Here is a 27099-nt window from a genome sequence, read left to right on the forward strand (position 1 = left end):
TCACACAAACATAATACTCCTTCCCCAGACACAATTGTGATACAAAGTGTTTATGATGTCACTGGCTTAAAAACTTCAGTCACGTATTTATAAATCCATAAGGTTTTACCCTTCATAGAAAAAAATACATGGAACTCCAGGATTTATATTCTTCAAGGCCTTTCAGCTAAAGATTTTAATGACAAGTCAAACCAAGTTGGACTGTTCTTGGTTTTCACGGATTTTGGGGATGCAGAGTCTCAAGTACAGCAAGGTAAGGTTTGCATGAGGCAGATGCCTACAAGTCTGGCAAAAACTAGATGCTTTGCTCAACAGTTAAGCTTAAACAATGAGAAGTAATTCCAAAATTACAATTAAAGCCTTGGCTAAGGCTGGAGTACTTCTATACCTTGATTGTATAAAGCAGATAAAATGGGGGGGGGGGGGGGGGGGGGAAGAGGGGAATTTAGCATTTTATGGAAACCTGCAGCATTTGTAGCTCTTCCAGTCAGATCCCCCCCATCTTGACATCCTTTTCTGTTACTGCTAAATTGCCTAGGCACTGAAAGAAGGAGGTTCAATGTTGAAACTGTGTAAAAAATAGCATATTACATAGCAGTTGAGTGCCTTTTTTGAAATCCCCTGCTTCCATTTCATTTTTCCACCTATCAGGAAGTTTCACTACATGTGTCTTCACTAGTTTGTCATATGCATTTGTATCAAGGCCAGGTCTCTGGCTTGAAGTTCAGCTAATTAATAGTTTAAAATGTTTCTTCTCAGAGTATTTATGAGGGAACAGCAGCTGGGGCTGTCTGATCACTTTGCCAAGGCAACTGCTTTTTATATTTTCCATCTGGAAAACACAAGGAATAGGATCCAGTTATCCAAACAAGCATCTAATGTCCTTTTAGGTGCCCTACAGGATGTCCACCTGGCCTCCAGCTGCTGCTGCAGAAGGTACAGCCAGGCTGTAGGTCTGCTGTGAGTGCTGCAAATACCTTAGGGCATCTGAAAATGGTCCTAGGTGATTATGGTTAGGTATCAAACAACCTAAAGTGCCCCTGCTACTTTGTCAAAAAGTACACATTAACATGAAGAATTTCTGTATATTAAGTCTTTGTTCCCATGTCCGTTGGTCAAAGCACAGCAAGCCCCAGAGAAAAAACACCACAGAAGAGTGTCTAAGCTCCTTCTAAAGCAAAAAGCCTTTCCCCATGCATCATCCAGCATGCAACCTCCCCTAGCTGCATAAAAAGGAATCAGGTAGATATTAACCTAAGAAAAAGTCTGAGAATAGCATCTCCTCTTGGTTGCCACCCAGCCTCCAGAACAGCTGGAAGGGGTTCTTAATAGAAGGTGAAGGTCTTACTGCCATGAGCAGATTTTCATCAGAAAAGCAGATGGTGGAAGAAAGGTCAAGGCCAGAAATCATCTTTAAAAAGTAGGTATGGTGACAAGGCTGCAGGCTGGTGTGCCCTGTCCATGCCAGGCTGGCACTCAATTCTCCAGACACTGTCTTCTCTAGCTGTATGAAAAATATCCTACAAAAGTCCCAAGACATCCTAAGCAAGCAGTATCTTTTCTTCAAAGTGGTTGAGGCCACTAGCAGCAAGATAAACCCAGGAGCACTCAGAATTTACCAATTAATTGCAGTTAATTGATCTAGAGATAGGTTAACTCTCCACTTTAAACTGAAGTCCATGATGCAGTACCAAAAGCAGATGGAGGGCCAGTCACCTGGCCAATGTCAGGAACACTTCAGAGGCTAAAAGATTTCATTAGAGCAGGCAGAACCCTTAAACTTGCTGACAAACCATCGATAAGGACATGATGAGGCGGAGACAGCTGACAGGAGTGTCTTGACCTTTGCCAGCCAAATCACTGGCCCATCATGCTGCTCAAAAAACCAGCATTTAAAATTCACACCTAGCTCATGACAACAAAAAATATTGACTAAAAGGTAAGGAAAAAAAATCACTCTTCATTGTATAACAATTAATTCAATTGCTTTGCTGAGAGAAGGGGAGACAAAACCCCATCTCTTTGCAGATGTCATTGAAAGGACAGACTTTGATACATATTTGCATAATTCCCAGACTCATTAAGTTCTTGAAATGGTCAGAAGTTATGCAGAATAGAACAACACTGGAAGCTACAACTCTCTGAATAGCAAAATCATTGTTAACAGAGTTAACAGCTTGAAAACTGGCAGCTTGTCTCCCAGTCAAGGAATTATTTCAGGCAATCAGTGAACAATCATATTGCATTAAAAACACAAGTACTGGCAGAATATTCCCAGGGCTTGCAATCAAATTTTTTCTCCTCTATCTAATTAAGGGGTTCAGATCAGAAGATAGATATTAGGTTTCCCTGAAGATGCAGGTTATACAGGCAGAGAAGATGAAGGATCTGCCACCCACTATTGCAATGGCTTTTAGAGCTAATGCAGGTCCAAGATGATATTTAAAGAGCATCATAGCATACATGCTGCAGAACCAAAATTAAACACTTCTGATGGTGATAAAATAGCATGATAAAGATGGACCTTGTATGGTATGACTCATTGGGAACAAAATTCTCAGTTAAGCAAGACAATGAGTCCAGGGGAAACCAGTCACTTTCAGATGAGGAGTGAGGTATTCATTTCTGTATCTTTCAGGAGTGAGCAAAGAGCCAAGCCAATTCAGTGCTGTCAAAACAGTCAAACCGGGCATCAAGAAAATCAATCAGTCCCTTATTTCAATGGCACTGAATTGAATATATATTGTAGACAGGCATGTACCAAATATGATCTTACAGGAAATTGCATCATCTGCCTTCTTTGTTAACTTCCAGTCAAGATTATTTCCAGTTAAAGCCTTGAGAAGAAGCAGTTTGTGCATGGGCAAGTTTGTTGAGGTTGTAGTCCTAATAATTAGGGACAACATCAGAAAAGCACAGCTGCTTTGAGTCAAAATTAGCTTTGGGATGGATGGAACAATAAGAGAAGTGAAAGCCAGAGTCAAGCAAGAAGTAATGGATAATCAAGTGGCAAATTTTATATAGCTGAGGCAAAGAAGCTGCTCATAAAAGACATTTGTCTAATTATATCACTGACTACTTAAGAGGTAAAATAAACAGGAGGATAAGAACTATAATACCAAAGCTGAGAACTGGAGGAGGTCAGAAACAGCATCAACAAAAGGAAAAACAGACAGCTCCGAGAATCATATTTTTTCAAGTTTACACAGTGTCTTTGTATTGCATGACTCTCTGAGAAACATTAGTTGAACTATACTTCCTTTTTGCTTAGTATGAAAATAGCAAGGAAACATAATGTATATTGATTATTTCTGTTCTGTTGGGATGGAAGCCCAGGACACAGATTAGGTTCTGCATTGCAGGCTAAAGCAGGTCCTAAAAGCAGAACTGGGTAGGGAGAAAGAAGAGAGTATCAAGCCCTTCTGAAACTTTACTCAGATGCAGGTAGGCAGATCAAAAATCCAGACCATCTCATAAACCCTTCAGTGCTTTGGGAAATTAGAGCAGAGGACAAGCTATTCTTACACTTCTGTTTCATCTTCTACAGTGGAAGGAAAAGACTGATTGCTGGCGCTATACACACATATGCAGACAAATACTGATTTCTGTCACCTCCCACCCCAGAGGTACTTATGATTTCATGCATATTCCAGTTTAAAGGAAGTTCTTGTATAATCAGCTGGGGCCAACACTTAATAAGCTTTCATATTATTGAATGAGCAGAGCCTCAGCTAGAGGTGTCACTTTGAACACTGTGCACACCTCAGGCCTGTGAGATTCCAGCTGCAGAGCAGGTTAAGTTCGATTTGCTGTGTGATCTTCACATGAATGTCTGTGCATCTCACTTGTTCCATACTAGAACAGATAACCTTATTTTAGGCCTATCGTTCTGCAGGAACCCAGTTGTTGGCTTCATATTTAACAAGTAAGAAAGAGAGGAAATGAGAGGAAAGGCAGCACATCACAGCCGTGCACAACAGCTTGGGCCAGTGCTGGCAGGAGCTGCTGGACTCCACAAACTGGTTTATTAAAAGTGCTAGAGAATGAGGTTTTGTACTTACCTGCAATTCTGCTAAGCATTTTCTGGTCTTCCTCCAGCATTTTCACATATAGCACTTGGTTATTAAACTCTCCAATCCCATGGAATGTCAAATTAAGGTCTTTACCCTGCAAGATGTCTTCCACTTTAGTCTTGCTTTGCTTCAGTGCCAGAACAGCCCTTAAAAGTAATCAATAGATAAATGCTGAAAGTTATTAGGTTGTTTACATATTGAAATATTGTTTTTATTGCTAGCCAATATACCTGATTTTGACCACTCTGCAGCACTATGCAAGGTATCACAGGCACACTTGTATTTAATTTCATGCTAATTCTTTTGTAACAGTTAGAAGATTTCAAATAAATTACATCTTTCACTTCAACCTTAGCTTATGTATTAGAAGTAAGTTTTGTTAGTGAAGTGAACATTCAAAATATTAACATTGCAGAAAAACTATGAATATATGCTACTGAAGAGCCAAAAAGGATAAAATGGAACTTGTATTTGTGGTATGTAGTTTAAAACTTTATCACTGTCATTTTCAACTGGTTGACTAATTTTATTCTTGAACTAAAACAAATTCACTCTCCCATCTGAAACAGAATTAGAATTTTTCTCCATTATATCCTCCTATTTCAGTCTAGGTAAAAAGTATCAGATTGATGGTTATGTTCTCAGCTCTGCATCCCATGTTAATAAAGCTTAAATATGCACCTTGCTGTGCACAGAAACCTCAAAAAAAGTGAGTTATCCAAAGGCATTAATACTGCAAATTAAAATATTTTTCTTAAAGACACAGAAAATATAATTAAATTTCTAAATATAGATACGAAGAATTCCAAGAACTTAACACCTGCTGAAGTTTTACCCTGGTGTCTCAGGAAGGGGAATCCTATCAGTCTTCAAACTGAGTTTGACCAGAAGCCTTCTACTAAGGTTTCATGCTTCTAACAAACTGCAGCATGATTAAGGATGGCAGGATACCATCTTGTAGCTTCCTGGGCCTTCTGCAGCCACATTTACTTTATCATTACACCTAAAACAAGTTTTGAGTGCATTCATTCCACTCTTTAAAAATCTTGGACCTATGTAACATACAAATAGAAATCCAGACAGTAAAACCCACACAGTACTTACTAGTGCCCTTTGGAAAGCCTCTTTAATGCATATAAAGGCCACTTCACCCAGCATTGTGAACAGCCCTCACCACTACACTGCAGTTACTTCAGCTATAATGGTATAAGGGCAGCTTCTTTCCAAGACTCATGGGAAGCCAGCAATAAAGATATAGCAAGGACAGGACTGAAGTTGAAAAGAGTGAATTCTTTGCAGAGGATTTTGAGTTTTCCACCTTAATAAGCATGGCTGACCTAGTCCTTCATTTAAGTTCATAATGTCTAAGCAAAAATTAAATACTACTAAGACAACTTCTTCCATCAAATGGTTTCTGTTGCAAGGGACCTCAAATATCAACTATTTCCAACCTTCCTGCCATGGGTCAGAACACCCTACAGGAGATCAGGTTACCTAAAGCCTCATCCAGACTGCTTGAATATTCCACAACATCTCTCTGTTCAAGGCCTCACTTTAGCAAAGAATTTCTTATCAGTATCTAATCTAAACCTGCCTTTTTCCAGCTTGAAGCCATTCCCCCTTGTCCTATGTCAATGTAAAAAGTTCTGCTCCAGCTGCTGCCCTTAGATTTGAAGATGCCTCCCTCCCCCTGTGAGGGGCTGGGCCAGCTGTATCAGCACCAATTTAAAAAGCGAGAAGCAGTTAAGCCCAAGGCAGTCTTTCATATGACAGCACAGAGCAGTGGCCACTGAACCACAGCCTCGTTTAGAGGAGCTGTGGAGGCAGGTAAAAGATACAGGATGAAAAACGTTTGGCAAGGCAGGTCTGCATTTCATTAGGTATGTCCATTATTTTTACATTACAGACACACATCCACTCTTAAGTTCATTAACACTACTTAGCTCCACTCACCTCCCTAACCAATTGATTCCCATTTTGATTGCTGGTCTCAACTAGCTTCCTATCCTCTTGGACATCAGCCTGCCCAGTCAGCAGCACTGGCACAGGGTTTTATTACTGAATTACTGTACACTGTATTCTGCATGTCTCCTTAGCCCATATAACTCTCCTAATTTTTTCCTTCAGACCCTAAAAAAAAAAAGTCTCCAGAATGAAAAAATAAAGCAGGTAACTTCAAAATAAGGCACATATAAGCCTGTCGTATGCATCTTAATCATGCTTAACTGGTGCTGCCTGTATGGGCAGGAGAGGTTCTTTCCTAGTCATATTGGGTTTTTTGACACCTTTCCAGCTAGTCATTCTGTTTTACACCCCAGCAGATCCTGTGTGACACTCATATGGTGTTGAGGCCTGTTTTTCATTCCCATGCTGATAGGTGCCAGGGCCCCTGGAGAAAGGGCTGTTCTCACCAGGTTCCCACCTCTACCACATGATGCCTTCCCAGGCAAATAAGGGCCTTTCCTTTCTGCCTCCTTATGTCAAGGAGTTCCAGGTTTCCCAGTGTGGTACAGTAAGATAAGGCTTAGGGAAAAAAACTGCAGCAGACTGGCATTATTTTCTGGACCTTTCTTTCAATTCCAGCCTTCCTGACCACAGGGTAGGTTTCCTCAGTCATCTGTCAATAGCTCCATCTTAATTCACAGGGCCCCAGCAACAGCCCACTGCTCAAATTCAACAGGAGAGCAGCTTGGGAAGGAACTAGGCAGACTTTTTGTTGTTTTCTTAATGCAATGTATCTTCACAGCAAACATTTTCCAGCTGATAAAAGTATGGCTGAGTTGAAAAGCTATGGTTTCTCAAAAGAAAGCAGCTCAGGGAAGCTTACATCTGTTGAGCTAATTTGTGGTAGTAACACAGTAAGAAAGCAGTAATACTATTTACAGCCACACTACTTTTTCTCTTCACCCCGTGGCAGATAAGAAAATTTCCATCTCTGATGCATCACAGCTAGCTTTTGTAAAGATCTTTCCCCACAGGTACTGAAAGCAAGCCAGACACTGATAAAAAAAGTTTAAGAGGAATTGTGTGTAGGCTCTAATAAAACATAATGATTCACAATAGCAGCAGTAAGGTTACCACATTTACAGAAAAATTAGCTGCTCTTGAATTTGGCAGGATTCTTACTTTTTCACTTCTTCTTCTGTTCCCAGATGAGCTACTATTATAGTAAGGTGCATAGTTTGAACAGGGAGAAGAGCTCTTGACAGGTCAGGTTCTTTAGAGAATATGAGTTCTTGAACATCTTCAATTCTGTCCAAAATCTGCAGTGGAGTAAATAGAAGAAAGAAATCAATTTTCATTTTGAAATGCCTACACATTACTGGAAAAAATTCAGAATGCCAAAGATTTACACAACCAGAAATGCAACTCAGTGTTTAAGCCAGGAACCCACAAAGCCACCTTCCTCTCCTCCCCACCCCAGATTTATCATGCAGCAACTTTGAGTTTCATACTTGATTTTTCAGGAATTGATTTATCTATTTTCCTTTTTAAAAGCCTACAGGCTCAATTCATTGCTCTCCTGTGAACCAGAAGCCCCAGATCTTGAAGTAGGTGTGAATCTGACCCTAAGAATGTTAGATAAAACTCACAGCACTGTGTAAATATTAATGGGATCTTCATGCAGTTGTCACTTGTTAATAGACTGTGGAAATTAAATGGCATTTCCATAATTAATCTTATGCCATTTTCTGATTACAAGTTTGATCACAGATTAAACTGATATCTCTTCCCAAAAGAAAAATGTAACAGCAAACGAAGTAAGAAAAGGCTGGGTAAACCTGCTGTTTTCTGAGCCAGTGTTTCTCAGAACTGTGGCCAATTTCTGGCTCCTGTGGATCTATCTATGCCTTTACACAATTGACTCCAAAGATTTTTCTTTTTTCGATATGTGCTGTTAAGGTTTATAAGCCAGCCATGGGAACAGGCAGGAGAGAGAATAATTAATTTATGCAGCTACTAAGTATCTGGTGGAATCCCAAGTTACAAAGCAATAACTTATAGATTTTCAGGTTATTTCAGTGAGAAAACTCTGCCTTACATGCCTAGGTGCTCACACATGTTAGAGCTGCCCTTTATCCTTACACAGATCGAAACAGCTGGGTCAATATGCTTTTGTTTTGCAATCTTTCTCCATAAAGCCTAGCAGCCATTGTGCAGCCCAGTAAACAGTCCCACAACCTGCACATCAGAGGAGATTAGCATAAAAAGTTGCCAATAAACACGAGGATAAAAGCCTCACACAATCAAAATAACCAATTGAAGATACAAACTCCCTGAATTCACTGACCCTTACGGTACATTTTTCACTGACTGTACATTAAGTTAATTCCTACTGCAACTGAAGCACAATTTATTTCAGCCTGCTATTTACAGCATATGTTTAGATTGTGAAAACATTGAGCAGGAATCAAGCCATCAAGCTGTCTGACCACACAAACAACAACCTTTGCCTCAACAGACTAGGCTAAGTATTAACAGTAATTCTACAAAAGAGCCTCCTGTTGTTCTCCCTTCCCCACTCTTTCCAAGAACATACTTCAAATAAGAAAGAAGATCCTTTTGCATTTCAGTTTGAGGCTCAGGCATCTGGGAAGCTGAATTTGAGTGAAATTCTCTCACACAGATATTTAACTATTACAGAGCAGTGTTAATGTCTTTTCTTATCTCTTCTTCTTATCTTCACAACTTCCTGCTCCTACTCCCATGGGAACAGTCTACCCTATCACTACACTTTTTTTTTATTTTTTGGTGCATCAATCTTTAGCACTTTTCTATAAATGCTGTATAATTGATGGGATAGCTGGGGGGTTTTTGGGAAGTGCAGAGCAGGAAGGAAGCACTTAAAATGGAGTACTGAAAGCCTGAGACCACAACATTCTTAGATTCAATCCAGTACAAGCCTGGTGTCCAGCCTCCCAGAACCCTGCTCAGACACAAAGACCAAAGAGCAGTGCACCCACCAGGACTGGAACAGGGCTTTTCCTTTCTACTCTTGAAAGGGAGAAATATGTTGACAGCCCTAAGTCCTGCCACTTGTAGAGCTCTCTTAAATAATTAAGGCAAATTAATTCTTTCCAAACACTAAAAACATCTTTAAAACCCTCCTGTTATAGGCAAGGTCTACAGAGCAGCAGAAAACCAATTGTATGGTCAGTGAGGTCAGGAACCTCTGCTTTAGAGGTAAGAGCATCTAAAATTGTCAAAACACTATTACATGTGCATGTACATGTGTTGTGTATATACACAGACATTTGGCCAGCAGGTCGAGGGAGGTGCTGCCACCCCTCCACTGCATTTGGGGAGACCCCACCTGTGGTGCTGCATCAAGATCTGGGGGCCCCAGCACAGGAGAGACTTGTTGGGATGAGTCCAGAGGAGATACACCAAGATTACCAGATGGATGAAGCACCTCACCTCTGGGGAAAGGCTGAGACAATTCTGTTTGTTTCTGTTCTGTTCCTTTTGGAAAAGGAAGTGCTTCAAAGTAACCTCATTGCTGCCTTTCAGGAGCTAAAGCAAGACCAAAAGACAGATAGAGAGGGACTTCTTACAAGAGCATGGAGTGACAGGACAAGGAAAAAGGAGATTCAAACTGGAAGAGAGTAGGTTTAGATGAGATATTAGGAAAGAATTATTGATTGTGAGGGTGGTAAGGTACTGGAACAAGTTTCCCAGAGGTTGTAGATACCCCATTCCTGGAAATTCTCACAGACAGGTTGAATGGAGCTCTGAGCAACTTGGTCTAGTCAAAGGTGTCTTTGCCTATGGCAAGGGGGTTGAAACTAGATCCCTTCCAACTCAAACTATTCTATGATTTCTTTACCCACACTATGTACATATGCCAGCTTTACAGTACTGCACTCTTCAGTGCTTCTTTCAAGGCCTCACACAGGAGAGTCAGGTCACTGACACCCGTAAGGGTAGCACTTCAGAGGAACACAAACTTGGAATATCTTGGGCAAAGCCTCCAAACAGGGATGCCAGAGCTGCCAGATTACCAGAGCTCATGTGAATGCAGGGACATCTGTAAGAGTACAATTTGAGGAAAAAAAAAGGAAAAGGAAAAAAGAGAGAGAGAAAAGATAAGGAAAAAAAGAGGTGAAAGACATTAATTGGGCTGTGCAGGATGTGGTCCCAGGCCATATATTAAGAACACCCAAATCTCATTAAAATAGCAGAATAAGTTAAGCATTCATGACCCTTTAAGCTGTTCCATGATGTCATTCCTCAGATGGCAGGAAAGTTTCCAGTTTCTAGCTTAGATTTATTCTTTGCCCACTTAATACCCATTTGTTCATCTGCCAACATTGTCTTCAGCTTACACAGTCACTTTCCCTTCCTGGCATTTATCTTCCTGATGTGCTCTGCACTTTTGTTCACCTCTCAAAAGCCAGTCATATGTAGGAATCACAAAAGTTATATGAGGCCATCCTCCAGATAACCTTCAAAGATCATTTTCTGCCCAAGACAAAGCCAGAGCAAATAATTGCCTACCAAGAGGAAGGCACCTTTGACGCCTCCCTCTAACACATGCATAAGTGTTTTTACACTTAACTTAGGGAAAAACAAAAACTCAGAAACCTGCCAAAGCAAGCTACTGTGCTGCAACGGCTTGTCACACTGGAGAAAAAAAAGGAACAATTCTGAGCAACAGATACATCATTCTTACTTAATTATTGCCTTTCAGCAGCATAAATAGTCATGCCAGATACTGCATGAAAGCTTAAGCTAGGAAAAAAAAAAGGAACCAAGTTATATACTGCAACAAAAAATATCTATTTTGTTCATTGGGAAACACACCATAAACTAGTAGTGGACGCTGATAGTAGAATGGTCTATTTTCACTCTGTAAAAGACAAAACCTGAATATTAACTTGTCTGAACATTTTTATAGGAAGAGATACCAAGATACATATATATAATAAAAATATTAGTAATTTACAGATTTTATATCCTGTTTCTCCATTCTGCCAATGCTAGCTGAGCACAGAATTTTCTGATTCAAATTAAGATTTTTCCCCTGCCTGTCTCCCTCAGGTGGAATAGTCTGCTCATTGTCTTGGCATTTCAAGGCTACTCTTTCTCTTCATACAACATTTGAGTGCACAGTCATCTGCTGCTGCTACATAAAGGCCATGGGGCACCCACCTCACAGTGCTGCTGTTCCACAATGCTGGAACAGAATCCCATCCAAGCTCCCTTGGGATAACAGCAGATACTGGGACAAAGTGAGACCTGTCTCTGCTTTTGCTTACCTTGAGCAGCTGCAAAAAAACCCCCATTGCCATCTGCAGGTAACAGTGGTCTGTGAAAGGCTAAAGGTTAAAAAAAAACTGTCCATAAAGGCTTTGCAGTGCTGCTTTGGAAATGAGACATTCCATAGTCTTCTATCACAAAGCTTGGAATGAGCTTTAAAATTCACAGCAGCAGAATGGGAATAAGTAATTCAACGTGAGCCAGTATCTTCCCACTTTCTTTACAAGTACAAAGACTTGTGCAGAAGTTATCTAAGATTCATTGGAAGTCCCTAACTAGTAAATAAAGTGTGAAATCTCTCTCTCCAGCCATTGTATCATTTTTGGAATTTACTTCCATGGATCATAAGACAGGGCTTGTAGCAGCCAAGCCCAGCAGGACTGTATGACTTATTTCAAAAGCAGCATTTACTGTGGTGACTGGAACACTTTAGGTCTCCCACAAAGCCTCTAGAAGAGAATATGTCTATTTGTATTTCCACTGTTTGCTGCACTTTGGTTTAACATTATGGAGGTGAAATGATCTGTTGCTTTTTCTAACACTGCTTAAACATGGGAGTCACGGAATACAGCACACCTTGAAGTATGAGCATAGAGACTGCACTCATGGATTCTTGAAATTAACCATCTATCTAGGATCTCAGGGCAAGTTTATTGGATAAAAGATGGAGAAGAAAAAACAGATCAATTCTCTATAATCTTCTGCAGAAGAGAAGGAAATTCTCATTGTCCACTGTGAACTTTGGTGGAAAAGACTATGAACAAACAAATCAATATCCTTGCACTAAATACAGCCCTAAGAAAATGTAGGATGGGACAACACAAGATGAAAGCCAGGTCTTTTTTTTTAAAAAAGATTACAAAACAGAAAATACTAGTGATGAGAGACCCCACCTCAGACCCTATAGAAAGGGCAGTGACAATCATGGAAGTGATATTTATTTTTTTTCTTTCCTAGCAGTAGTTGAAACATGGATGTGTATAATCACAGCTCTACCTACAAAAACAAGGCACAGTACCTAAGGGTTGCTATGAGGAAGTTAACTCCATCCCAGACCCAGCAAACCACTTGTGGTAAGCAGGCAGAATTTGATTACTCTTGGCTTGTTAAGCACCCTTGCAACTAAGACAGGAAATTAAGCCTAAGTTTAAAGTTAAGTTTTTTAATAAAACAGCTAATTCAAAGTACCTGATCATCTGTTATTGGAATAGCAACAAAATAATTTGGAGACTCTCTCAGACGTTTCTTAGACTGTTCTCGTGCTAGGTCTTCCTTCTGGTCTTCTACAATCCCCCTGGGCCCTTCTCGGATATTACCTTGCTCCTGTCTCATCACAGTATGTCTCTGGTCTTCCTTTTGCAGAGGCTGGTCTGCTTCTGGCTGTTCCTGCTCTTGGCTCTGGTCCCGCAGCTGTTCCTCTGTCACCATCCCATTCAGGTCTGCTTTGTCTCCAGCCTGCATGTCATGCACCTTCACCACTTCTGCTCTTTCCTCTTGGCACTGGTCCTGCTGGGGTTTTTCCACTTCTCCTTGATCCTGTTTTTGGCTCAGAACCCCCTGTGGCACCAGCTCCACCACAGCAAGCTCTGTCTCACCTTCAGATCTTGTCATCATCCCTCCCTGATTTTTTGGGAGGGTCCACTGTTCTCCATTATCTAACACTTCCTCACCTTGGTTCTGGAGGAAGGTTACCTCTTCTGGGTCACAGCCCAACTGCAGCTGCACAGTGACCTTGATGCCAGCAGTGCCTTGTCCCCACTCCTGGGGCTGTAGCTGTACAGTTACTTGTGGGAGAGATGGCCCTGGGCCCTGCTGCTGGAGCTGCACCTGCACAGTCACTGATGGGGCTTCCCATCCTGGGCTTGGCCTCTGAGGCTGCACCTGCACTGTCACCTCCGGGCAGTCCCACCCCTGGCTCATGCTCTGGGGCTGCACCTTGACAGTCACTTTTGGGAGCTCCCAGCCTGACTCTGTTGGTTGTGGTCCCATGTCTGGGGCCGTGCCTCCTTGCCCTGGCTGCCTCTGTGAGTGCACATGGATATCATTCCCTCCTTGAGGCTCTTGAGCAGAGGGCAGTAGCTGTGCTGCTGAGGAATGGTCTTCTTGCTCCTGCTGTACTGGTGAGATTTGCTGAGTTCCTTCTGGGCTTTCATCCACCTGAATGGGTTCCTGAACCACTTCTTGAGGCTGAGCTCCCTCTGGACTCCCATCTACCTGAACCATCTCGTGATGCCAGCTCCTGCACAATTCCCGTTTTATCTCCTTCATCCTATAACACCAAAGATTTCTTCTCCTAGGCTGGGGGTTCTCCAAGATCCTCCTCCTCTTTCTTTGGGGTTTGAAGTACTTTTTTAAAGGAACTGGGGGAAAAGAAAAGAAAAGAGCCTAACAGTTATTTTTTAAAAAGCATTTCTCGCAGTAGTTGAGTCTGGGTTCAGTTCTGCAATTGGACTCACTATGGGGGAGCTTTAACCCAGTCAAACAGCCCAGTCTAAAAACCTCTGGAGAGCCTGACAGAAGATTGAACTGCTGCTTCTAGTCACTGTACTGTGGTCTTGACTTCTGCTCCTACCCTGATTAGGTCTCCCATGCTTTAAAGCATGAGTACACCATTTCACAGCATGCAGCGCCACAGAGACAGAGGCCTTATCAAAGGACTGCAGGTGTGTTGCCTAGAGGTGGTTACTCACAGAGACTGAGAATAGCCTGAGCCAGACTCAGAGGCTGAATTCATACAGAAACCAGATTGCCTGTGAAGCTCTGGTCTCCTCTAACTGCAGCATGTTGCCATCTAATCAGACCTGCACACACGACTTTTTTCTTTCCTGTGGATACATTACAGTTTTTTTCTACAGCAAACTGCTGCCACGTCCTCATTTGTCTTAATGCCTCCCATTCACCCTGTGTCATTCCCTTTTCCTCTTCTGTGAAGCTGCAAAGGGAGATGCTTTTCCCACCCATACTGTTAAGATAAAAGTAGTGAAGGCACTGAAAGAGCAAAAGGAATTTTTCTTCCTCCTCAATTCAGAGGTTAATTCCACAGAAGCCCAAAAAACCAAGAATATTTCTTAATTGGGCAATGCAGCTCAATTGCACTCAACAGAAACAGCACTTGCTAAAAAAAAAAAATCTAAGCAAATAAATTCTACAGACCAAACAGGACTCATCTGTATGAGAAAAATATATCACACCGCAGGTTACGACTGGCCTTGACTAAGTCCTTCCAAGTCATGGCAACACTGAGGGTTTTTCCCCCTGAAGCTATAAGAGGTAGGCAGATATTTTTTATAAATCTGCTCTCCAAGACAACCAAAATGTTTGTTCAAATTTCACAGGAAAACTTGATCCCTTTCCACCTCCACAAAACCCACAACCATGAAAAAAGTCAAAACTAAATAGAAAAAGTGTAAAAAAATTGACACACAACCTACATGCTTTAATGTTGGGCAATCCAAGGCAGAGGTAGTAGTTTTCTCCTTATTAAAAAAACAAAAACAACCCCCACCCAAAAAAACCCTTATTTTTGTAGTGGGCTAAAGATGAAAAGCTTAAGAAACTCTTATTGAATTCATATGAAGGCTATTATATGGTCTTTCCAGAATTCAGATGTTGGAGCTTTATTCCATAGAGTGGACTAGTTTTTAAAAGGATATTTGAATGTTTGCATATATTTCAGATGTAATTTCACTCATCAGATAGCTACATTACTTATATTCTACTATGCTTTAAGAATTTTTCTGACTGTATATCAAATCTAAAGACTTAAAGAAACTACTAAAGATTTTTTAGATGTGAGAGGCAAAGTGCTAATGAAAGTAGACAAATCTTATCTCTCTGGAGGCAAAGCACTGTGGACATAAACTAGCTGTAAAATCAGCTGTTACCCATGATATTTGGGCCTGGACTCCAAAAGAAGATTTTGTCCTCTGGAAGAGTGTTTAGTGAGGGATATGAAGAATCCCTGATCAGCTCAATGATCCTTAATAAAGACACAATCTAACATAGTACTGATTTCATCCTGAAGCAGCACAAAACTTACTTTCAAACATTTCACTGACAGTTTTGACAAAAACAAGCTCTGCCCTTGTTTTCATGTCTTCAATGTCCAAGTGAGGAACTAGAAGAAAAGAACAATATTGAAGTCTCCCAGAGAAGCCCTTTCACTCATGTAACTGCTGTAAAACACTTGTTCATTTTTTAGGTACTTATAATGGCACAGCAGCTCCTGAGACACCATTAAACTCCTCTGCCTTCCTCACAGTCATGGTACTTGAGAAAGAAAGCCTCTCTCAGAAGCCATTATGTAAATTAAGCCTCAAACCAGTGCAAGCCTTGGTAAGTACCTGTAAGAATAGTTCAGTCAGCTTCAGAGAATGCAGCCTCTAAATTCTCTGTAAACAAGTATTTAGATGCACGTAGGTGAGTCAAAGTTTAATGCACCTACAGTGACAGGATTTATGCCACTGAAACATCATAAACCCCGCTGAAATCTGTTTTACTAGCAGTGTGCAGCTGAGGCATAACAGAAGTTAAAAAAAGCCCTCTCTTGCACTCAGCCTAAGCTTCTCCATGAAAAATCATTAAAACAGGTAAAAACTTGTAACAAGATGCCCTGGTGGTGGACATTTGTTGTTGGCTTTGTTAGGCTTCCTCCCCTTAAGTAACACTTATAACCATATTGTCTCTCTCACATTTGTGCCTGCACAGTAACCTTCAGTAGGGATTTCACAGACTGTCATCAACTTAGCAAAGACAATGCAACAGCTCAGGTTGAATATAGAGGAATCACATAGAAAGCAGCCTCAGTGTCTTTCACAAGACTATTTTTATGGTTTCCAACATGTAGCATCAAGGCAGTCGCATCAATATTACACAGTTCCTTCCCTACACTCTTATTTTGCTCTTCAGCCTGTATTGCTTCATATGTGCACATCTCCCCCAAAACTTCCATTAGATAATGCCACCACCTAAAAAGAGCTAGAGATGCATCTGTTACCCAGCCATCCCTACACCTTTGCAAGTCCTTATAACTATTTTGTGGCTGTCAGTAAGTTGAGAATTAAGGGCACAGGTTTTTAATGCCTTGACTTAGCACAACCTAAACTCAGAGGTTAATGAGGTGGCAACATCTTGGTCTTTAAAACACTTGGGCACCTGTGTACAATAAAAAGTTGCTGGAGATCCTGAGTAGAAGCATCCCAAAAGAGCCCCAGGCTTCTGCCAAGTCCCCCTTCTAACTGTTATTCTGAGCCCTGCCAAGCCATTTAGGCCAGGTGACAACACCAAATACTTGTCCACCCACAGCAAGGTCCAGTGCAAGTTGGGCAGCCAAGAGCTGAAGACTGCAGTCCATACAAATAGGAAAGGTTCCTGCCCCTGTAGCACAGAAATATGACCTTACGAGGTCCTGAAAATGGCAGGAAGACCACCCACCTGCATCCAGAACATTTAAACCATGAAGAAAGCTCTTTCTTCAAATAAATAGTTTGTTCCATTTCCAGCCTTTTGACAGACAGAGCTCATGCAGACCCTTGTATCTCAGCCAGCAGCGCTGAAACAACAAACACACAAGCTCCAAAGGCAAGCTTCCCCCAGCCTCAGTCCCATGCCAAAGGCTGGGGACAGATAGTAACTGTGCCTAACCCTTGATCAAAAGGCTCCAGGAATACCCAGAAGGAAAGCTGACCTGTCCAATGAAGACGCAGGCAGCATTTGCCCAAAGACCTGTCTTTGCTGCTTCAGACCTCAGTCTGATACTTCCCACCTCCTCAACCTCAGAAAAATCAAACACCCAACATGGATGACAATAGAAAATTCAACTCTGCTGCTTTGAATTTTAATTGTAGTGCAAAACAATTCCATAGCAAAGGCTATGGAATGTCTCACTTCCAAAGCAACATGCCAGTATTAGGTGTCCATACCATAGAGACACTCTGGACGCCAGGCAACATTCACTTCTACCTGGAAATATATTTTGTACTCCATAGAAGTGCTGGAAAACTGCTGACTGGCTAACACTGCCTCAGTGTCTCTGAAGAATGATTTAAAGTCTGTTTACAATCACTCCGATGCATGTAAAAAAGCCTCTCTGCACAGAAAATAAGCCATGAGAGCAGCTTTTACACAGTCCTCCTTCATCAGATAGGTCAGAAACTCCTCAGCTATGACAGTGGCATGCAAGTTTGCTGGCACTGGTCTGGGAAGCCCAAAAAATTCTGTTTATAGGCCTTGCTTTCCGCAAAAGTCTCTCCCTTGTTACTCAGTTGCAGGGGAGCAGAATGCAGATGCAGTTCAGTAGCTGAGGAGCAGACTTGAATCTCAGGTCCTGAGAGAATATTTAAAATGCTGGAGATTAAGGGAAGATTTACCAGGTCCTGGTCAAGCATAGACACACACCTACTAGACTAATTCACTTCTTGTGTTTTGCCTGAGATCTGAATGGCTTCCTGGGCTTTCTGTTCTCCCCCTGCTCCTCTTCCTGATAAAGCTAACAATTTACTGAAGTAATCTGATGTACATGAAGCAAAAGGCATTTGAAGCAAGCAACCATTCCTGCAGCACCCAGGTCTTTTCTCTAAGCAATACTGCCCTCTGGCAAGCCATGCCTAAAACATCCACCTCACCTTATAATTACACAAGTTCCTTTCCTCAGTCTTGTGGTATATTTATAAGGTCACCAGGCCTTATTTCTCTCTCTCCCATCCCCACAAAAATAATTGCATGCTTTGCAGACTGGACATCTCAGAGACCAGATTTTCCTGCTAAGATGCCTTTTCAGCATGCAGCTATCACAATGTTAGATGAAGAAACAGGCGCCACAAATACTCTTAGAAACATCATTTCTATATGAAGTTTCATCCTTTAGGTCATCACAGGATGCCACAATCTCCCTTCATTTTATTCCCTTACAATCAAAACTAAATTAAGTCAGATCAAGAGAAAGCAAATAGAAATTATTGGGCCCAAGTTTCTCCCTTTTACCAGTTTATTGGACCTTCATAAGTTGAAATTTTGTTGCAGTTGATGAGAAACGGTAGCAAGAAGAGAGAAAAGAATATTAAGTACAATTAGAGATTATCTGTAAAATATGGCTTCAGCTAGAGAACTTTTACTGAGATGTACTTGGCCCTTTTGCTAGAGGTTTAATACAGGGTTAGGAGGAAGGGTGAAGGGGGGGGGGGGGGGGGGGAGAACCACAGTTAATTAACCCACAATAGCAAGCAAGTGGCAAAAAACACCAGTGTTCCATGGTCTGTACCTACAGGTTTCTTCTGTATAGACCAAATCTTTTAGACCAAAGTAAATCCTTCAATTGCCTTATTTGTGTGTAACATTAGCTGTTAATCAAGAGGCACAGAAGATCCAGAGTTTCTTGACATATTCATTTATTAGCTCTATTTTCCCCAGTATAAAAGTGGTAAGATCAAGCAACTCACACCTCTCAAAACTGATACCATATTTGATGATGCCTATTTTTCTCTGATTACCCACCAAAGTAACCAATGAGCATTCCAAAAGCTGCTATTTAGCAGTAGGCCACTAATTCCTTACCAAGGCTAAATTTAAAAGATTTGTTTACCTACAGAGAGGAAGCCAACGAAAATGGGTGGAGGGTGAAAATAGGAGAAATGGGAGCTCTGAAATGAACAATAGTTATGTTTGGTGGAAAGACATTAGAGGCAGAAAGAGCACCCTTCATAGGAGCAACACATACTTGACAAATCTGCTTTTTCCTTAGTGGCTCATTCAGATTTTTGTCAAACCACACTGAATGAATTGTTCCCAGAGTCCAGATGAAAGATTAGAAAGGCTTGACTTATACTTAATGACCCACCATTACCCTAACTGTAAGTGGATGGAGTTTCAGCATTTAGCATGCAGGATGCATAGAATAGTGACTGTGGTGTCCCAGAGACCACCACTGCCTGGTGGAGAGGGAAAGCTGACACCACCATTCCTCTGAAGAGGAATGCAGTTATTAGCTTTCCAATGAAAGTGTGTAGCTTGCTTTATTAGCCATTGTTTAAAGCACTATAATTAGAAAAAGTGTTAGATATGCAAGATAAACCATCCTCCTTCAAATACTACATGCTCCCCTGCGAGTTATAATCATTATACATGGTGTTAAAGAGGTTTTGTGGAAGTTTCTTTACAGTGACTAGAACCATACAATCACTGTGCCACTTTCACATTGCAGCAAAAAAAACCAATACATCCATAAAATATGTCCCAGCCATTGCTTTTCTTTATGAGGATCTCTGAGCAGCTATTAAACAGTAATTATCTTGAATGCTGTACTAATCTTTTAGGTGTAACAGAGGCAGATATTCTGTACATTGTCAGCTGGTTCAATTGTAATTCCTGCTGCCCCTCTTCCCCTCAGCCCCAAGCAAAGCAGAACTCAGTTAAGGTATATTTCATCTGGCCAAGTTAGTCTGCATTTCAAAGTGTATCTTTATACTCCCTAAAATGAAACAAGTATGTTACCCAAGATAAAATTATTTGCATAAGATAATCAGCACACACTTGAGATTACTTTGATTTTTGGTAGGCATATCATTTATGCAAGCAAACATTCTTCAAAAAGGTAAGATTCATCACTTCTGATACATGAGGAACTAAAATACCAAGACTGAAGTTATAATTAAAAAGGATGATGTTACAAACAATTAGCTGCTCTAGCATACATGGCAGGGGTGTCCTGACTTCATTACTCCTTCATAAAGGCAGCACCAGAATCCCCATTAAACTGACAGGTGAGAGGGCTAAACTCGAGACTGATTTATAAAAAACCTGTTCTGGTAACCCCTCCCCCAGGCAGAATCTTCAGGTCAAGTCCTCCACACCTGGAGGCCCTGAGCTGCCATCAGCTCAGCCAAACCTGGCACCCCCATCACCCTTTGGCACCAGCACCTCTGAGGCACCCATGGACCAAGTGAACACCACACAGGAGGGACATCTCTTGCATGAGTGCTTATGTCTTTATTGGAAAGCACTTTTTGTGCGCAAAGGTGGGGGTTGACACTACCAGAGTCACAAAGCCTACAGCTGTGGCTTTGTGACAGCATAGTCCAGGTATTGCCCCTTACTCTATCACAATTTCTCATGGCACTTTACACAGATTCCATTATCTCAGCTATATTTCACAATCAGAATAGTTTAAAGAGTCCACTTTCCAGCTATCAATTCAGGAGATAACCTTTAATCCAAAATACAGTGCATTACATCACCTCAGCTTCTGCTTATGATGGTCTCCTGCAGTATCCAGCCAGAGTGACTGTCTGCAGTATAAAGGATTTACTCAGTAAATTAATGGCTCTTCTTAAGTATCTCATATCCACTTAGAAAAGCAAATATGGATTACTTGTTCCTTTAAAAAATTTATTCTGCAAGCACACAAGAAGTCTCCATCTTAAGTGACTGACTGTCCAACCTTGGAGAGAAAGAATACTGTATCTGAACAGCTAAGCCCTCACAAGTTTTAATTTATAGGTATTTCCAAACCCTGCCTGAGCATCCAAGCCACTCACTGTCAGAGCCTTAGTTCACATCTGCCTGAAGCCTTGCTAATCAGACAATTACAGAAGCACTGTTCTGACTAAAAGAGTGAAAGGACTCAAAGACAGACATTCTTTAGTACCAAAGGACACAGGCAGAAAACACTGCAGCCTGGGTACCTGTCAGCTGTGCAGAAAGTGCTGCAACAGAATATCTGACCAGCACAGAGCATCCAGTCCCCCTTCACCCACAGCAGCCTGGGCTGCAAGCAGGGCAAGAGGCAGGCACAGAGCTGCTAAAGGGCAGCATGTTCCGCTCCAGAGGAGCATACCTGAAGGACCACAGAAAGTATCTCTCAAGACCATTAAAAAACAAAACACCTTCATTTTTTTCTTTTTACTTTCTCGGAGACTGGAGGTCATTTCAGAGAAGCAAAACTGCAAATATCCTTTTAAAAATGTCTGCCCTTTATATAAAGATTAAAGAATTATTTTTATCTTAGTTACTAGACCTAAAACTGCCCAAAGGAACTGGTAAGACACTGGTTTTGACACAATACATATATTATGCTATATTATAAATAGGTTTGTACCTATAGTATAAACAGAAACATATTAGCTGGAAATTTGTTTATTTCACTTGTGCAGAATTCAAATTATTGTGAAAATTGCACTTTTGGTATTTAAACAAGAGATTTAAGTTGATAGCTTACATAGTTAACTTGTAAAGAAATATCTTTCACTTTATTGAAGTGTTTCAAACTGTGCTTTCCACTTTTCTGTTCAAGAAACATTATGTACCTAACTGCAAACCTGAATATTTTTCAATAACAACCTGTATTACACACACCCCTCCTTAGGAAATTTTTAAGCCTGTTAAATAAATAAAAAAGATCTTGTTTATTGGTGTATGCAAACAGAATCAAGCATTGAGTCAAAGTGGGATGATTTTTTTCTGCCATGTAAGCACACTTCTGCAGAGTCATGCTCCTCTTGCAGTTCACCCTGCACTGAGGGACTGCAGATCAAGTCAGACATGAAAAGGTAATGTGTTTTGGGTTTCTCTTTTCCCTGCCTCCCTACCTATACCCTCAAAGGAGAACTCAGGAAAATCAGTATATATGCAGGGTCCAAGAAACTGCTTCTATTTCAATAAGTAGCTCACATTATGCATGCCTTCTGTCAGATGAACACAGATCCCTCTTCCAAAAATGATATAGAAGCATCTGAGCAGGGGGATGGAAACTGTGACGTAAGAGGCAGCCAGTGGAAAGACATATGGAGGCAGAGAAATCAGAAAGATATCAGCAGTTGGCAAATCTCCTCTTACATTTCACATTCATATGCTCACCACATTTAGACACAAAGACAGTATCTAATACTCCAGCACCAGAAGAGAGGCTGTTTCCAGCATTCTCCAAAGAAGCACATGCTATTATAGACATAGCCCTGTGCAGCACAATAATCCCACATTGCTCATCTGAATTTTGTATTCAAGCCAAACAGTGACACACTGGACTGTAGTGAAACCACACTACACATTACTATTACACCATCATGCAAGCATGAATTGTCAGCTCATATTTATACATTGCCTTTGTGTCCTGGGAAATGAGCAGAGCAACAAGTTTTAGTGATACTTGACTGTCATCAAGAAATGTTCTTCTGAAATTGAAAAATAATTGTTGAGGACAAAGAAAACTTATCCCTGGAGCATCATGCTGTATTCACTCTAGTCAAAGTTCTCAAAGTTTTTTCCTGTTTTTTAGTCTGTCTTGGTTTAGGGTTTGTTTTAGGGGGTGGGAGAGGACGGTTGTTTGGGGGTTAATTTCATTTTTTTGTGGGGTTTGGTTTTTTTGGTTTGTGGGTTTTTTTTTTTTTTTTTTTTTTTTTTTTTTGAGAGGGATTGAGGATTTTCTCTTTTTTGTTTGTTTAGGGTTTTTTTTGGTGGGGTGGGAAAGGTGTGTGCAGGGTAATGTAACAGGACATTTTCACCTGAATTACTGCAATATGCCCAATGAAGAGAGTCAAGAACTACTGCTCCTATGCCACAAAACACATACTGTAATGTGCTTCTACCAAACCCTCCTTGTGCTGCTTATGCCTTTTTGCCCAGAGGGCAAAAAAAAAAAAAAAAGTCATTTCCTTCAATGGCAACAAAAGAGCTGAGAGCAACATACTCCCAGTTATCAAGAATGCTGTACTTGGACTAGTAATCTTAAAAAAAAGAAAGGCAAAACATATTTCATCCTGGTTTCTCTTTTAGCATCAGTAGTCTTGGGATGGGTTAGAGTTTGCAGCAGGACAGGGCAGAATGTTACCTTTGACTGCCCCCCAACAAGCTGCCACAAGGAAATGAAAGTTTGCTGCACAAATTTCATCTGGTACTGCACAAAGTTCTATTAAACTTCGCAATCTGCCCAGACCTACAAGTTATAGATCTAATATTATTTTGGACAGAGCTTGAGTCTGTGCTTAATTATCCAGCTTAATGTGATCTGCTGCTGCTGAAGGTCAGTAAAAGCAGAGCTTTTCTCCCTTTCATCCCTCAAGATTATTTTTTTTTGAAGGAACACATTGGGACATCCCAGGTAACAAGTCCTTGACAATGAGTTCCCAAATGTGACAGCAAAAAGGCAAGCTCTCACTGCAGCCTATTCACCCTATTAAGTAAACTCATGGGTAATTACCAGCCATGAAATGTTGAGCTCTCTGTTTGTTGGACACAGACAGAATTTCTTAAGCATCCATTAAGAAGCTATTAAGACACATGCAGGCACTTGAGTACAGCAGGAACAAATTAACTGCTTTGATATATTTTGTGATTGTTGTTGAGTCTTCAAAGAAAAGGCAATCTTGAAAGATAACTTTTTCATCTTAATTTGTTAGGATCCTCTTGGGGAGGAACAGCAGCTCTAGGTATGTATTATGCAAACATTATTTCCATGCTGTGGCTTGTGCAGCATTGTCAGAATTATTGTAAGCAATTGCTACCCTCATATTCAAACAAAATTAACATGGCACAAACATCTTACAGCTATTGTAATTTTCTATGGCTGAAGTGCTCTTGTGCCATTTCAGGCAGGTCAGAGATGCTCAAAGAAGAGGCAGCTTTTTTGCAGGTCAGCTATCTGCACTTCAGATGTGATGCCAACACACAAGAGAATAGCAGGAGCAGAAAAGGAAATGCAGAGCACTTGCTAGATGAGATACTCCAGGGAACAAATAAATGGGCATTTTCAAAATGTCAAGCTTGCTTCTGTAGCAGTTCCAACAAGGCCATAACTTAGAAGCATTCACAGGAAAAGAAAATATTACCTAATGCTAAAAAATAAGTAATTGTAATATATTTGTGGAATACACCTTCAGCATATATTTAGGCTCACGCCTTCTTTAGAAACTGCTTTGAGTTTTGTTCAGTCACTGAAAAGAGAAACCATGCTTTACTTAATTAACTGCTCAAACGATCTATAAAGAAGGTATTTGCAGGAGTTATTTTGTCTTTATTATGGATTTTTAGGAAGCAGTAATTCACTTTTCTATATCAAGAAGGAGGCAGAAGAGAGAGTACACAAAGCTATAAATACTATTAATTGCAGAGTAGAGCACAATATCTTTAAGAGTTATGGAAACTGTCCCATCTCCTTTATTCCTTTTGCATCTGACTATCAAGTTTAAGAGAAAGAGTAATTGAACCATTCCATCAAAACCCTGGTGTGGATTAAACCCTTGCCAAGAATGAGCTAGCATTGATTACTTATAAGAGCTAGCAGTTTGAGAGCTGGTTTAGAGGCATAGAATAAGCCCAGAACCTCAGAAGCTGGGCCTTGAATGAGCAGACAGCTGTGCCACCAGCATGAAGGAGACAAAAGCATCTGATCAGTAGCTTCAGAAGCAATTCAAATAGATCAAGAAGAGACATCAACTGTAGTTGATCTATTTAAATTCATGAGATCATATTTGGAAACATGGAAGAGAGCTGCAGGAATAATACATCTCTTTGAATTAAGTCTTGCAGAAAATTTACCTTTTGATGGTCTGTCTTAACATCTCAAGGCAGACTGACACCATTAGATGCAACATCAATAAAAAGAATAAAAAACACAAAAACTAATGATTAATAAAAGAGCTCTGAAAAAAACACTCTGGGTTGGAAGAGGGCTTTTTTTTTTAGAATTAGACACTATGGCAACAAGAATCTTTAGTTACAGCTTGTATACATATATATACAGACACTGTATGTGTGTATATATACATACATTTTTGTAACCTAAACATGCATCTTACTTATACTGGCTACTGATATGCGCCACCATAAGAGTATAAATCAGATCACTCCCTCCTTAACTGTGAATGCCCTTTACACTGCAAACCCATAAGTTACTTTCAGCACTAAAAGGATCCCAAAAAGTAAGGACAGATTATCTAACATAGAACAGCAAGGATTTATCGCTGTTAGCAGTCCACAGAGGATCCACAAATCCACTCTGCAGATCAGAGCAAGCACCTCAAGGAAGCAATTTTCCCCTCACAATATCGCCCTTTTGGCTTCCCAGATTAAGATATCTCCCAAGGCCATGCTTTTATTAAAGGAGTTAGAAAGCCTGAAGAAAGTCACAGCAGACTTGCTGCATAGGTAAGTGGAAGAGAGGCAAATTGGATTTAAGACAGTTACTGCATAGGTGAAAAGGAGCACCAGCCACAGAGAGGCACTGGGGCAGCAAGACAGAGCAGGCAGCCAGCAGGGGACAAGGGCAAAGTGATCACCCCTTCTCACTGCATCTTACCCAAGCAGAGCTCCCCAGCCCCTCAGCAATGCTGTGTAGAGCCACAAGACATCCCTCCCTAGGTGATGGAATGCTCTCAGCTCAGGCTACCATCCCTCAGGCACACTACTAAGCACTCCCAGGGCAAGGTAGACCTGCATTACCAGGGCTCATCTGCACTTCTTGGGCAAACAAAACAGAAGATTTACACTTCAAAGTTGCTGACCTGGCATTGTTCCAATAAACACCAGGTTCCTATCCAAGCGGTTATCAAAATCACATGCCAGACCACCTTAAAGCTGAAAGGAATTTTACTGTCCTGTTTCTCTGAAGGGCATCATGACAGCAAACACTGAAACATAAAAAAAAAATAATATACACAAGTTGCAAAGAAGTGGGACACTTTTGTCGTTAACTATTCCCAGTGGTGGCAGCTGATTAGGCCTATAGACACTTGGTAACTACCTTGGATTTAGGTTATTATTCAATCTGCATGTCTTTGAAGGCCTATTAAGGGCAATACCAGAATCACTCAATTTGCTCTTCTTTAGTTTTCCAATCACTTTAGCATCACAAATAGAAACAGCCAAAAAAAAAACAAATCTGAGAACAGAGATTTAAAATAGGATCTGTATAAACAATTCATAACTCAAATTCATGGCAGACTGCTACCTCCTGCTACATAAGCCAGACTAATGGACAGCACTACAATAATTTTATACCTCAAAGAACTCATTTCAAAGGGAGATCCCTTTAGAAGTAAAAACAGGGTCATAAGGTACAGTACAGAACCATAATAAAAAGCCATAAAGCAAACATGCTGAGCAATTAGATTTTTCTGCCTATAATGGCTGCATTCTTGTCCTCACTAATATCAAATTAGTTCAGACCACACCATCCCCTCTCCTCTCTCCCAACACACAAAGTCCTATGACCCTTAACTATTTTCAAGAACATCAGCAGAAGGTCTAACTTGCCATTTCTCTGCTCACAGCACATTTGCTTAACCAAATACACCTCTTCAAACTGCAACACTATAACCATGAAAACAGTTATGAAGTAAAATTTAACCATCCATTAATTTACCTACCTGCTCAAAACAATACCATCAGCTTACATGGAAGTCCCTCAAAGTGCTTTGGCCAGCAACAATTATGACACCAGACATAAACCTTTTAACTAAAACTTTCACTACCTATAGATAGAAGGGAGAAAGCACTGGGATAGGGTTTTATACCAAATCCAATTCACATGACTGAGGCTTTCTCATGAGTGTGACTCATCTGCACCTGTGATGAATAAAGTACTTTAAGCTGAAGCTGAGCTACTTGCTACAAGTTACTGCTAATCAGAGAGAATTGGGAAGGCAGCAGAGCAAACATTGATACAGCAGAAATACCCAATATTTCTTCAATAGATTTACTGCTTTGGCCTGTTTTCTTACACAAAATACCTGATGCTCTTGGACACTTTCAGGTAATTGTTAGTGAATAAATGATTAGG

General features: G+C 40.7%; 1 protein-coding gene across 1 annotated transcript in view; it reads right to left on the bottom strand.

The window, feature by feature from the left end:
- The window catches only part of LOC131567057 (uncharacterized), a 32599-nt gene extending 5813 nt beyond the window's left edge, over positions 1–26786 (bottom strand). Inside the window, exons 1-4 of the mRNA XM_058818530.1 lie at positions 26687–26786; positions 12522–13693; positions 7200–7336; positions 4062–4219 (exon numbers count right to left, since the gene is read on the bottom strand). Coding sequence (XP_058674513.1) covers positions 4062–4219; positions 7200–7336; positions 12522–13601 — 1375 coding nt within the window. The 5' untranslated portion in view covers positions 13602–13693; positions 26687–26786. The remainder of the gene's footprint in view (positions 1–4061; positions 4220–7199; positions 7337–12521; positions 13694–26686) is intronic.
- Between the last annotated feature and the right edge of the window lie 313 nt (positions 26787–27099).

The sequence above is a fragment of the Ammospiza caudacuta genome, chromosome 1, assembly GCF_027887145.1.
Source record: "Ammospiza caudacuta isolate bAmmCau1 chromosome 1, bAmmCau1.pri, whole genome shotgun sequence".
In the NCBI taxonomy this organism is placed as follows: domain Eukaryota; kingdom Metazoa; phylum Chordata; class Aves; order Passeriformes; family Passerellidae; genus Ammospiza; species Ammospiza caudacuta.